The sequence below is a fragment of the Dreissena polymorpha genome, chromosome 1, assembly GCF_020536995.1.
Source record: "Dreissena polymorpha isolate Duluth1 chromosome 1, UMN_Dpol_1.0, whole genome shotgun sequence".
Lineage (NCBI taxonomy): Eukaryota > Metazoa > Mollusca > Bivalvia > Myida > Dreissenidae > Dreissena > Dreissena polymorpha.
The window spans coordinates 136,174,775-136,190,132 of NC_068355.1; the positions used below are offsets into that span (position 1 = coordinate 136,174,775).

Genomic DNA, 15,358 nt, shown 5'->3' on the forward strand with positions numbered 1-15,358 from the left:
ATAAAGTGATCTGCTAACCTACTCAAACCTTTTCTTGGTAAGCTGGTTTTACCGGTATGATAAGCGCATACTTATGCCAGTAGTTGCTCCATATCAATCAGCGGATATGGGAGAATATTTTGTTTTTGTTATAAATAACAAAGACACTTTATTTTTACTGAATTATACTCCACTAAACAACAAAACAATTGTAAAAGTATACTCCACTAATCTGCTTAACAATCATGCATTTTTTCATTTTAAAATTGTAAACAGTCGTGCATAATAACACTAAAAATAGTAACTAACCCTGCTATGAATACCATCTGACTAATATTTAAAAATACAACAAGGAATGATGAGAAACATATTTTCATCCAAAACCTGGCCTTATTGCCTTATAATGCCCATATGAGAAGCATTCTGGGATAACAGGGCTTAATGCATGAGGGTAAAGTGTGATCCCAGATAATGCATGAGGGTAAAGTGTGATCCCAGATAAGCCAGTGAAGTCTGCATATGCTTACAAGGTAAGACACTTTCTGCTTTCACTTAACTTTTCGTTTAAAAAAAGTCTTTTCTAAATGAAAAACCTGTCTACGCAGAAAGCCTTGTCACTGATAAGCCTCTTCGCACTACACAGGCTTATCTGGGACTAAACTTTATGCATGTGCATTAAGTCCAGTTTTCCCAGAACAACACTCATATCAACTTACCATGGACAGGGTAACATCCAACTGAGGTAGACAAGTCATCCCCTGTACTCGAGCTAGATGGAAACGATATCGCCTGCATGACGTCCACTTCTGGCTTTTTCTCAACTGGCAAACATGAGATATTGTCCGATATTGTGCGGGTGCGAGCTGAATGCATCAGGCGCGCTTCAACGAATGTCTGAGGAGGACGACTCTGGCTGGAGAACCGCTCTGCACGAGATTGGTGGTACGAGCGATTCTTTTTCCCATAGCTAAAAATTTGGTAAAAATTGTTGTGTTACTGCTGAGAACCAATAATTAATAAAATGAACAGTTTTGCCAATCAAGCCAATGTTCATTCATTTAGTTTAGTTGCTGTTATTTCCAATAATTATGAAGAAGATAAAATCAAAGTTGACAATCCTGCCAGTCACGTTATATAAAAATTCATTACACTGAAATGAAGCTACAATTATTTAATAAGAGCTGTCCCAAGGCAGCACTCTCGACTTATCTTCCACTTTGATAGGAAAATGTACACTTTCTGTCAGTCACATGATAAAATGACCACAAATACATATTTAATGTTAAATATCTGGAGCATGTATATAGTACATGTAGAATATGTAGACTTAAAGCTTGAACTTTATACATTAAATGAACAATTTTATCATGCAGTGAAACTAGATTCCCAAATTTTACCAATAAACATTTCATTGAATTTAGTTAACTTTGAAAGCAAGGTCTGCAGCCCAATACCTACACCCAAATCCAATATATTGAGCAGGAATGTGTTTTTTTTCTCTTTTTTTGTAACAATGACCTCTTCCAATCTGGCCCTAAATGTAATCCCATCATAGGTTCGCATGCAAGCTTAATTAGAAACCCAAATTACTCTTTTCCTACTTTTAATAAAAGTGACCTAAATTCCCTTAGCCCATAATCCCTAGATCAGCTTGTACCCTACCTAAGCAAGCAATTTCAGCACAATAACTCTATCCTAACTGAAGTTATTGAGTGCAAACTTTTACATGATCTTGACCTTGCCCCAACTGGTCCCAAATGCAATCCCATTCTACATCTCAATGCAAGCATGAGATAGAAGTTGTTGCACACAAACATGCCTTAATTACAAAAGTGCAATAAGGGGCATAATTCTGCTGAATTGCTCGTAAGAGTTATGGACCTTAATCTTTGACCTCACAAGATGATCCCAAAGACATATGTGATGTTACAATTGAATACATGTATCTGTATTAGTTAAACAGATGTATAATTGTTGCGTGCAAACCTGAATCTAAATTTCACCTTGCAATAAAACCTTAAAATGACTTTTCTATCTAATAAAGGGGACATAACCATGCTCTAATTCTGGTCAATGTGATAGGTCTTTGTCAAATAATGTTCATAAAGATCCAGAACACAAACTTAACGTTTTACTTTGATATCTGTAGTAAATTAACATGTATTGAGTAGAAGCTCACAACTGTTAATTATATTTTTTTAAGTTCCTAAATGGGCATAATTGTGCTAGATTGCTGATCAGAGGTATGGAATTTGGAAGTTTGAATTAAATACCTGCAGAAGAAACCAATGACCCTGTACACATTTAAGACGTTTCAATTGTATACCTGTAGTAGAAATAGAAAGGTGGCACATATATCTTAAGCAAAAAGAGGGCATAGCTTAATTTCAGGTCAGAGTTTTGGAAATTGGTCAGTGACCTCAATCAATGACTTCAAACACCTGTGGGAAGTTTCAATTGAATAACTGTTGTAAAAACAGTGATACAGCTGTTGAGTGTTCACCTTAACAAAAGAGTTGCATAATTTTGCTAAATTATGGGAAAGGGTTATGAAACTTGGTCAGTGACCTCACACATGTGCGTGAAGTTTCAATTGAATACCTTACATATTAAGTTATATGGAGATGTTGCACAGTTACTTTAACCAAAGCATTACATGGATGTCCACAATTGACTGAGTAGAATAACTCAGACATTCATTGAACAGTCCAGGTAAACATGATACCAGTATTATTAAATGAAACTGAGATTCTGCGCAAACACAATTAAAAAATAATCAGTCAACTTAAATTAATCAGACCTCTTTGCAGATATACACAAGTTTACCTAATTGAATTGACAGTCTTGGGGAGTTTCCACACCTGGGCATCATATTCATCATAGTCCACAATAGGGAAGTTGTCTTCTTCCGTGTTATATGGTATCTCTGAAAATACAAATTAACGGGTTGCTGGGAAATGTGTGTAATATAATGTCCCAGATTAGCCATTGTATTCTGACTCTTTCAATACTGGCTAAATGGTTAACATGTCTTAAGTGTCCCACTACTGAATCAATGTTTTATATGTCCCAATAATGAGTTAAACAGTTAAGTGTCACAATACTGAGTCAAATGGTTCAGTATTGCAATACTGAATCTAAGTGTTAAGTGAACCAATACTGAATTAAAGGGTTAAGTAAACCAATACTTAATCAAAGGGTTAAGTGACCCAATACTGAATTAAAAGGTTAAGTGACCCAATACTGAATCAAAGGGTCAAGTGACCCAATACTGAATCAAAGGGTCAAGTGACCCAATACTGAATCAAAGGGTTTAGTGACCCAACACTGAATCAAAGAGCTAAGTTACCCTATTCTGAATCAAAGGGTTAAGTGACCCAATACTGAATCAATGGGTTAAACAACTCAATACTAAATCAAAGGGTGAAGAGACCCAATACTGAATCAAAAGGTTAAGTGACCCAATACTGAATAAAAGGGTCAAGTGACCCAATACTGAATCCAAGGGTTAAGTGACCCAGTACTGATTCAAAGGGTTATGTGACCCAATACTGAATCAAATTGTAAAGTGACCCAATACTGAATCAATTGGTTAAGTGACCAAATATTAAATCAAAAAGGTTAAGTGACCCAAAACTGCATCAAAGGGTTAAGTGACCCAATACTGCATCAAAGGGTTAAGTGACCCAATACTGAATCAAAGGGTTAAGTGACCAAATACTGCATCGAAGGGTTAAGTGACCCATACTGCATCAAAGGGTTAAGTGACCCAATACTGAATCAAATGGTTAAGTGGCAAAATACTGAATCAAAGAATCGAGAGTCCAAATAACAGATTTAAAAGATTAAGTGTACCAATCCTGAATTAAAGGGTTAAGAAACCCCAATAATCAATCAATGAGTTAAATGTCCAAAAATTGAATCAATTTGTTAAATGTAGCAATACTGAATAAAGGGTTTAAGTCTCAGATATGGATAAGATACGGAGGCAAATGGTTAAGTATACCTATACTTATTCAGGGATTTAAGTGTCATGATACTGAATCTATGGTTAAAGTTTCTAAATATTGAACCTTGTTCTGGTGGTGCTTCCTTCTTTTCCTGCTTTTCAAACTGCAAACAGATGTTACACATTGGGTTATAATATAGTTGTTTAGATCAAAAGGGTCAGGATGTGAAACAAAGTACATATCCTAACAAGAGGGCCAGATACCCACAATCACTCACCTGAGACCTAAGGGAAATGAACTGCTCTCAGCAACTTGTGAGATGTTTCTGAAACCATTTTCAACTTGGCAAAAACATCAACTAGTTAGTGAACAAGGTTTTTACTTTAGCAATATAAGGTAAGATGCCTCACCCCCTAAAACCATGTTTTTCAACCAACCGGAACCATTTTTGAACTTGTCCACGATATTATTGTGACAAATCTTCAGACCAAGTTTCATGAAGAACATACAATAAATGTGGCCTCTCGAGTGTTAACAAAGCAAATGCTGACGACACCTGATGCACTAGGCACTACGGACAAAAGGCTATCACAAAATCAGATCCCAAGGTCTTTTTATTAATGACCAATTATGTACGGAGCTGCCATCTTCATTATTTTGCAATTTCCAAAATATTTTGTTATGAAACCCAATATTTTTCTATTCTTCTTGAATAAATGATGAATCATAAGCATCCTTTTTGACTAATTTGTCTTTTCATGAATCATTCTTTGAATTCATTTTACATCTCTATAATAAATGATCCCCACATACATTCAATTCAAAGAGGTATGACATCAATGCAATTGTTATTAATCTTAAATATACTAAGAATACTCCTGCAAGATTTGGCCACATATGCAGAAGAATTAACTAATGTCTTAACAAGAACAATGTCCTATATTTTTTTATAAAAGATGTCAAACTCTTTAAAAATAGTTTTTATGTATGTCTATGTAAGAATGTATGCGCTTGTGTTCTCATGTAATAATAACTTTCATTTACAAATATATATAAAAGCATAATAAATTTAAGATAAACACAATACAAATTGTTTACTTATAAAATCCATTGGCTTGTAATTTAGTACTTCAAAACAGATTTAAATGATACGGTATAGCTTGGGTTTAAAGCATATATATAGGCACACTTAAAGGAATCTACAAAATTACACTATAGTGGACAAATTGCAAACTTTATATTGAGACAAACCATCAGACATTAGTTTAAGAGTATATGTATATTTTAACAAGATATGTGTTTGTCAGAAACACTATGTCCCCTTTTGCGCTGTTTTGAAGCTATATATTTGACCTTTGACCTTGAAGGAGGACCTTGACCTTTCACCACTCAAAAGGTGCAGCTCCATGAGATACACATGCATGCCAAATATAAAGTTGCTATCTTCAATATTGCCAAAGTTATAGCAAAATGTTAAAGTTGGGGCAATCAAACACACCAACCAACAGACAGGGCAAAAACAATATGTCCCCCACTATAATGGGTTGGGGACATAAAAATATATTTTTTATCATAACAATACATCAGTGGAAGGAAACATGTGATTAAAACATGACAGGTACCATTAAAAATGGCTGACTCACAAAGGATCTATGTGACAGTAAATACCAGATCCACAAGTTCATAATTTGCAGTAAATATCAGATTCTGATTGGCCATTTTTGAAAATGGCACAACATGTATGATTGGTCTTAGATGGAAATTAACAGAATTGTTTTTGGGTCACTAATATTCTAATTTATAACAGATTAATGTGTAAAAAAACAGCAACGTTCATTCAGATAATGTCTTACATAAAGATTCAGCACTACATATCAACATATTTGACATAAATGGTAACAGTCATCAATGAGACCTCTGAACATTCACAATGGAGTACATGTACTCACGATTTCTGGAGGAATTTTTATTCTTGGAACAAAAGTCTTGTTGGAGTAAAACTGTATTTGATTCTTTGACGAGTAAAAACTGAAAACGTAATAAACACGCAATTAATTGGTCTGCACAATCATTGCAGGTCATGATTTAGTGAACATAAAATAAATAAAAATCACAAAATCAATATCATTGCCCTAACCACTAAATGAATTGAACAAAAAAATAATGGAACTAACTAAATTCCCATTTCAAAAGTGTTAATTAAGACTGAGCATATAAAACATTTCCCAAGTAATCTGTATTTATTAAGTATGAATCCTTACCAGTTATTCAGGGGTCATCACCAGTTAACCGTTTACCACTAAGATACATATTTTGTGGTCCCTTAGAAAGTGAAATATAATTAACAACTTACTTTACTATATACAAGAGTGGGAAAGGGTTAATTAGAGGTATTACCTGTTACTAAGTGATCCATTTTTGTTGCTACAGGGTTATGACCGGTAAATAAGTGGTATTCATTTGATATTGAATAAAAAATCCTGTTCAAAAGGGGTCTCTTCATGTAACTAAAAGGTCCTGATGTCAGTTTATGGGACCCTCACCTGTGGTTCATCCAGTGTGGTACATTGTAGTCATCCCCGACCTCCAGCATCATGCCTTGTGTGCGACTGTGAAACTGTGGCAGAAATAGAAACATGCAGGGTTTATGATTCACTTGATTGCCAGCACCATGCAATAAACAAGAGGGCCTAAAAGGCCCAAAGTCGCTCACCTGAGATAAAAAGAAATGACCTGTTCTTTGCAGCCCAAGATATCAATGGAACAAATGTTCTAACCAAGTTTCATGATAAATAAACAACACATGGCCCCCTGGCGGCCATGTTTTTTAACAGACCTGAACCATTTTTTAACTCTTTCAAGAAATGTCCAAATATCATGAAGATTGGGCAAAAACGTGTCTTCTAGACTGTTCACATGTTTTCACTATATACTGAAGCGTTTCACCCGTCATGCCGGCTATCAAATTAAAATGAAGTCAATAATTTTAATTATTATTTATTTATCACATACTGTGACGGGGAAAGCTACTTGGGCTCATCTGAGCCTGTCTTGAGGCACAAGAAAAAACAACAACAATGTGACTAAACTATTTTTATTCTTTCCAAACATTCATCATTTATACTTAAGCAATAATGCAAACAATACAAACAATTAATAAAGAAATACAGTTCATAAACTTTCAAAAGTTAATCATAGTTAAAACAAGGTTTCAAAAACAATTATACACTTTCATGTCTAAACTTAGTCAACAGTTTGTTTTCAGTATGAGGCAAATGCCTGTATAAAGCACTTAAGGATAAACAAACACCCATGATCACTATAATTGAATTCACTCACAAACTTCATTTTCACAAAACAAATAATTAAGAACTCGCTTTCATTGTATTATTCACTTAAGTGTAATGTAAGACACTTAAAGAAAAAAAACAGTGTAAGTCCATTTCTTCGACTTTGATTAATCACTTATAACTTGCGTTAATCACAACACACTAAGTCACTTTAATTAAAAGACTAGCTGAGATTTGTCATTTAATGAATTCACTATGTTCACTCATCACTTATTAAAAACACTTACTTGTTGTTGCATAAATTCACTAAGTCCTGTTCTTTATTAAATCACTAACTTAATATTTTCACTTAGAGAAAGAAAATACTAAGTCACTTTGCCTAAGTTATCACTTAGTTAATAATCATACTTAGTTAAAAAAACTTAACTAACTCCATTAACTTATCATTCCCAGTTAGAGAAACACAGTAAATCACAAATTCAATATTTTCATTTAGAGAAAACTAAGACTTAGTCACTTTTACTAACTGAAATTTCAGTGTAGTGTTCACAAGCTTTTTTACTAAATAAATATAAGGAAAAAGACCCCCCCCCCTGGTGACCATGTTTTTTTACCGATCCTAACCATTTTCGAACTCAACTGTCGTATCCATTAAACAAATGTTCTGACCAAATTTAATGAAGATTGGGCAAAAAATGTGTTTTCTAGACTGCATATAGAACAAGGGACAAAATTGTCACAAAACCAGGTTTTCATTGTGAAAAAAAAATCTGATAAAGGGAGAAAACTCAAACTGAACTTTTGAAATGACCAAAAAAAATTAACCCCCTTTGTAATTTTTTTTTTTTTTTAAATCTATTTTTAGTCGTGGCGACCTTGACATTGGAGATATTGACGTGATTCTTTCGTGGGACACACCGTCCCATGATGGTAAACAAATGTGCCAAATGATTTTAAAATCTCACAATGAATGACATAGTTATGGCCAGGACAAGCTCATTTATGGCCATTTTTGACCTTTGAACTCAAAGTGTGACCTTGACCTTGGAGATATCGACGTAATTATTTCGCGCGACACACCGTCCAATGATGGTGAACAAATGTGCCAAATGATTTTAAAATCTGACGATGAACGACATAGTTATGGCTCGGACAAGCTCATTTATGGCCATTTTTGACCTTTGAACTCAAAGTGTGACCTTGACCTTGGAGATATCGACGTAATTATTTCGCGCGACACACCGTCCAATGATGGTGAACAAATGTGCCAAATGATTTTAAAATCTGACAATGAACGACATAGTTATGGCCCGGACAAGCTTATTCCGCCAGCCCGCCAGCCCGCCAGCCAGCCAGCCAGCCCGCCCGCATTCGCCAATCTAATAACCAGTTTTTTCCTTCGGAAAACCTGGTTAAAAACCTGCCCCACCCCCTGGCGGCCATGTTTTTCCATCCATCATGACCATTTTCAAACTCGTCCAAGATATTTATAAAATCGATGTTTATAACAAAAGTTATAATGATTAGGCAAAAATTGTGACTTCTAGAGTGTTCACAAGCTTTTTTTACTATATAAATATATGGAAAATGACCCCCACCCCCCCTAGTGGCCATGTTTTTTTACCGATCCGAACCGTTTTCAAACTCAACCATCATATCAAGAAAACACTTGTTCTGACCAAATTTCATGAAGATTGGACCAAAAATGTGACTTCTAGAGTGTTCACATGTTTTCACTAAATACAGATAGAGAAAACTGCCCTGCCCCCTGGCGGCCATGTTTTTTCACAGATCTGGACCATTTTCAAACTCAGCCAAGATATCAATTAAACCAATGTTTTGACAAAGTTTCATGATGATTGGGCAAAAATTGTGACTTCTAGAGTGTCACAAGGTTTCTCAACAGCCATATAAGGAATACTGCCCCGCCTACTGGCAGCCACGTTTTTCAACGGACCGGAACCGTTTTTGAACTCAACCAACATATCATTTAGACAAACATTTTGACAAAGTTACATGAAGATTGGGCATCGAATGTGACATCTACAGTGTTCACAAGGTTTTTCTTTTTTTTTGACCTAGTTTTTGACCCAGTATGACCCAGTTTGGAACTCAGTCGAGGTATAAATGGGGCAAATATTCTGACCAAGTTTCATGAAGATCAAACAATAAACGTGGCCTCTAGAATGTTCACAAGGCAAAATGTTGTCAGCGCACGACCAACAAAAGGCGTTTACAAAAGTTCACCATAAGCACGTTGTACTCAGGTGAGCTAAAAAAAGGCTGTATGACATCAATGTTTATTAACTCTGTTGAGATTGAACCATAAAGCCATCAGCAAACTTATTTCAGTGTAGGTGAATTATTTTATTTATTTTATTGACTTAAAAGAAATCATTGTTAAATATGTTTTCTAAACTGAGAAATTGTGTCTTGTTCTGAGAAAACTGGGCTTAATTCATGTGCGTAAAGTGTCGTCCCAGATTAGCCTGTGCAGTCTGCACAGTCTAATCAGGGACGACACTTTCCGCTTTTATGGTATTTTTAGTTTCAAGGAAGTCCCTTCTTACCGAAAATCAAGTTAAGGCGGAAAGTGTCTTCCCTGATTAGCCTGTGCGGACTGCACAGGCTAATCTAGGACGACACTTTACGCACATGCATTATGCCAAGCTTTCACAGAACAAGACACAATTAATTTGAGCCTCAATCTGGGAATACATGCCTTAATGCATGTGCATAAAGTGCCGTGGTACGGCCTATGCAGTCCCCAAAGGCAAATCAGGGACTACACTCTCGCTTTTATGGTTTTATTGCTTTAAAGAGGTCTCTTCTATACAAGAATCCAGTTTAGCCAGAATGTGTGAACTGCACAGGCTAAAATGGGACAACTCTTTATAACATGCATTTAACACTGTTTTCCCAGAATGAGGCAAATATGGCATCACTACCAATCAGTCTGACACTGATAACATAACAGATTCAGTTTGAAGGTTTCTTGATTCTAACAGCCAAGTATGGTTGAACCAACAGTACATGTATCCTAAAAATTAGCCTCATGTTTCTAACAACCTCGAGCAGTAGCTGCTGATATATTTTACTGGTTAATTGCCAACCAGATTTCTGAAAGGAGAACTTATCTCTTTATGTTTCAAATGTTTTCCATATAACGCAGTTATAACCAATTGACCCAGGCGCTGTATTTAATACCTAGCACATTTGTTAAACATCCAGATACTGGAAGCATGGCAAGAATCAGGGTACAAAGTTAGAGATCTTTCAAACATACCTTAAACAAGGGAGCAGCATGTAGGGGCTGTTCTCCCATACACACCAGGTCACTGCCAACACCTGCAACATCGGGGGATAATACATGAGCCCAGTTCTGGGAAAATGGGGTTTAATGCAAGTGCTTAAAGTATCCTCCCAGATAAGCATGTGAAGTCCACAGAAGCTAATCAGGTTAAAAAGAACACTTTCCGCCTACAGTGCACTTTTGTTTACAAGAGACTTCATTTGTTATCCCATACAAGTAAAAAATGTTTTTATTGATTCACTGTGCTGCCTGCACATGGTAATCTGGGTAAACACTTTACGCACATGCCTTTAGAACGGTTTTCCCAGAGCTTGGCTAAAATCTAATAAGAATGAACTGACATTTGGTAGATTAGTGTTCAACTTGAATTAGTCCATATATCGTGATGTTGGGTAGAATGAAATTTTATAAGAATAAACTAGCAAGGACTAGAATAAAGTGATTTTTTAGATCTGTATTAGCCCATACCTACTATACAATATGGGGTCAAATCAAGTGTTATCAGAATGAACTAATATGGTGTAGAATAAAGAAGAGCTACATTGTGAGTGTGAATATCTTAAGTACATATTGAACACTTTATATTATTGTTACATACATTTACATTTGTTAACTACACATTAAAAGAAAACATGTTATCAAAATGCATCTTGCTGTTTTTCTTGTACATACGATGCATTCAAATCATGCAAATCATGATCATGGAACATTTTAGCTGTGTCATGCAAAAATGTTTTTTTGCCATATGTGGCCAGTGCAGCTACCTGTCTTTCGTCTAAGCCACATTTTCAACAAGAGATGTGTTCGTCAGAAACACATTGCCCCGTATTGCGCCGTTTTGAAATAATAATAAAAATAATAAAAAGAATTACCTTTGACCTTGAAGGATGACCTTGACCTTGAACTTCCACCACTCAAAATGTGCAGCTTCATGAGAACCCTGCTTTGATCTTCTTTTTTTTTTTTTTGACCTTTGACCTTGAAGGATTACCTTGACCTTGAACTTCTACCACTCAAAATGGGATGCTTCATGAGATACACATGCATGCCAAATATCAAGTTTCTATCTTCATTAATGCAAAAAGTTATGGCAAATGTTCAAGTTTTTTTCCGGACGGACGGACAGACTAACATACACACATACTGACATACTGACAGACAGTTTAACTGCTATATGCCACCCTACCGGGGGCATAAAAACACACATTCTGACATACTGACAGACAGTTTAACTGCTATATGCCACCCTACCGGGGGCATAAAAATATCCAAACCAGCCTGCAAAGTCAATAGTGCGCTGTTTGGTCATATTGGTAAACAAGAGGGCCTGAAAGGCCCAAAGTCGTTCACCTGAGATAACAGGTCTTTGTTTTGACCTAGTGACCTAGTTTTTGACCCAGCATGACCAAGTTTCGAACTCAGTAGAGGTATCAATGGGACAAATGTTCTGACCAAGTTTCATGAAGATCGGACAATAAATGTGGCCTCTAGAGTGTTCAAAAGGCAAATGTTGACGGTCCACGACGAACTAAAGGCGATCACAAAAGCTTACCATGAGCACATTGTGCTCAGGTGAGCTAAAAACACAGTCAATGGTGCTCATTTTTCACAAAATGAGGGGCCAAAGGGGCTTCACAAAGATGTGACAAAGGCTCTGACTAACCACAATCAATGGTGCGCTGTTTGGTGATGTTCGTGAGCTCTCTGTCCACCTCAAAAACCCCTGCCCCAGGGGTGATCACTACGGCAACCTTGCCCGTGCGGTCAAAGTTACGGTCATAGTAGTACTTCTCAAACACTGAAACACAATCACACACTGTTGTATCTACTTGACCTCAGAGCTTCTACTCACAAAACTCAAAAAAGGGAAATCTTCACTTGAGTTTAACTTATGTGAATATTTCAGAGGCCATTCTGCTTTCACACAAATTTTAGTGAAATACATCTATCCAAACTCAAATTATTTTCTAAAGACAATTTTTTTTAATGATTTGTGACCTCTTTCTTGACCTGAATGTCCCTGAATTCATTCCCAAGATTGATCTACATGTAAGCTACCTAAACATAATTTAAATGCCAAACCTCTAACGAAGTCATTAAGCATAAGCCATTTGTCTCTTAAAAACAAAAACAGCTACCTTGGCCTTCACCCAACTCGCCCCAAAAACATTTTCTAAGCTAGGATTTTTCTTTTAATCTTGCTTTGTCTTCAATTTTATGAAGATTGGTTTACATTTATTCAAACTAAAGTTATAAGCCGTAAATGACCTATTTGCTTTTTCAATTTTAATTAACAACTACCTTGGCCTTGATCCAACCAAAATAGATTTTTATGTACCTACACACAAAACTTAAGTGCAATATCTCCATCATATCATCATTCTTTCACATGGGCTTTAATATTCGTTTGCTGCAAAAAAGGCACTTAAATCTGGACCAAACTGGTTTAAGTTACAAATGTCGGATTATATAGAAAATTGTGTGTGAACAAAATGGGGTGTGCCTCCCAATTGCAGTGTATTGAACATCGTGAAATTACAGATCGCGATATAGGGGAATCTGCTAGGTATCGTGTTATGCTGCCATTACCAGCAGAATTTTAGCATAGTTTATTATTTATTTAACAATAGGTATTAATGTTTATTGAACTATTTAGCCATTACCACATAATCAAATACTTTATAGAAGACATGCCACTTTAAAGTCTTACACTTTAGAGTGATAGTTTAATTTTACAACTAATTTTTCTGTAAAGGATTTTGAAAATCATCCATTTAGGACAACCAGTTTATCAAATATCACCCAAATATCTTACAATTTACAATTCAGTGTCATATTCCACACAGAAGTCTTACAATGCAGTGTCAGTTTTTGTGTCTCTAAGAAGATAAAGCAATTACCACATAAGAATATACCTTCAAGAAGATATGACCCTTTACAGTCTTACAGTTCAGTGTCATATTCAGAAATGTCTTACAATTCAATGTCATATTCAGAAATGTCTTACAATTCAGTGTCATATTCAGAAATGTCTTACAATTCAGCGTCATATTCAGAAATGTCTTACAATTCAGTGTCATATTCAGATATGCCTTACAATTCAGTGTCATATTCAGCGTCTCAAGGAAGTTTCCCTCTGTAGCAGTAGAGTTGCGCGCGTCTGGCACCCTGTGTCCCGGCCTCCTGTGGTAGTTGAGGACCCGTGTACGATACTCAAAGAAGATCTTCCGTAGCTGCTTTATCGTCCCTGTCCATTCCTCGTAGCGCTCATTCTGTACCACGATTCTGAAAATGTCACATGGAAGTTTAACTTACCGTAATAATACAGTACAGATCAGATTTCATACAAATGGCAAATGAAAATGTGACATGAAATTTAAACCCATTACCACTTAGATAGGCATTTTGACGATTGTGTGCTCTCTAAGAAAATAAAATTTGATGAAAGACCTTTCTTACTAGATTCAAGATTCGACAGCTTCATTTCCAACGCTAAGATACAGATATGGGCAGCAAACAGCATAAAACCTAAACTGACTGCAAGCTACTCACAGGTTATTCTGGTTTAATGCTGGTTGCATATAGCCAAACTGACTGCAAGTTACTCATCGGTTATTCTGGTTTAATGCAGGTTGCATATAGCCAAACTGACTGCAAGCTACTCACAGGTTATTCTGGTTTAATGCTGGTTGCATATAGCCAAACTGACTGCAAGTTACTCACCGGTTATTCTGGTTTAATGCTGGTTGCATATAGCCAAACTGACTGCAAGCTACTCACAGGTTATTCTGGTTTAATGCTGGTTGCATAAAGCCATTTAACTGTGCTTCTGAGCAACAAAACTTACCTGACTAGTGTCTGTAATAATTATAATAAACATTACTGTGTTGCATATCATAAACAAATTATTAAAACTGACCATATAATTCAAATATAGACAGATTTTTATTAACTACTGAAACTAAAATCAAATTATTTTGCCACATAAAACTCAAGTTCCATGATGTTTCCAGAGCTGTACACATCCTTTCAAGATTAGTGTCTGCATACACATAGAAATTATTATAAGTATATCTTTCACCCAAGTACATTTGACTTATGTCATCAAATAAGCTGTTTTTCAACCTATCTTTTCGAAGAAATTAAATGTTTTCAAATAATTTCTTGGAAATATTCCATCATTAAAAAATGTTAAAATAAAATTCCATAATCCTATGTATGTTTTGAATTCAATCACGGAAAGTATTAATTAAACCTTTACCACTTAGATATGTAATTTGATGCATGTGTAGTCCCTCAGAAAAATTAATTTAATTAAAGACCTTTCTTACTACATCCAAGTCTTAAAGGTTTCAGCTCCAACCCTAAGATACTTATGAGCAGCAAAAGGCATAAGACCTGAACAGACTGCAAGTTACTCGCAGGCTGTTCTGGTTTTAAGCTGTTTGCCAATTTCACTTTGTTTATAAGTGGGAAAGTGTTAAACCTAAAAGTGAACAAATTTATTGTTTTTATCTTATTTAAATAATAGCAACAAAACAATCATAGAGCGGGGGAGGGTATTTCCCAACAATTAAGCGAGATTCGTACTAGCGCCGATCATATGAGTGTATTTACAGACTACGTATGAATATAAATTTTACCAGAGTATGGGCTACATTTTCTTAGGTTCATTATAGTTATGTGTATTGCATTTTGTATGTTATGTGAGCTTGAATAAGGTAAGTATGTGAGTCTATTTCCGAACATGGAGTGTCAGCCGAACACGAGGTGAGTGTATTTCCGCACATATGTGTGTTTTTGAAAAACGGTCAGTGTTCGGTAAT

General features: G+C 35.7%; 1 protein-coding gene across 4 annotated transcripts in view; it reads right to left on the reverse strand.

The window, feature by feature from the left end:
- The window catches only part of LOC127851037 (GATOR complex protein DEPDC5-like), a 94,535-nt gene that overhangs the window by 62,252 nt on the left and 16,925 nt on the right, over positions 1-15,358 (reverse strand). For all 4 annotated transcript variants that reach the window (XM_052384510.1, XM_052384502.1, XM_052384494.1 and 1 more), the window contains exons 11-18: positions 13,630-13,817; positions 12,196-12,330; positions 10,506-10,567; positions 6,473-6,546; positions 5,879-5,957; positions 4,053-4,092; positions 2,806-2,905; positions 696-946 (exon numbers count right to left, since the gene is read on the reverse strand). In XM_052384510.1, the coding sequence (XP_052240470.1) occupies positions 696-946; positions 2,806-2,905; positions 4,053-4,092; positions 5,879-5,957; positions 6,473-6,546; positions 10,506-10,567; positions 12,196-12,330; positions 13,630-13,817 (929 nt within the window). The remainder of the gene's footprint in view (positions 1-695; positions 947-2,805; positions 2,906-4,052; positions 4,093-5,878; positions 5,958-6,472; positions 6,547-10,505; positions 10,568-12,195; positions 12,331-13,629; positions 13,818-15,358) is intronic.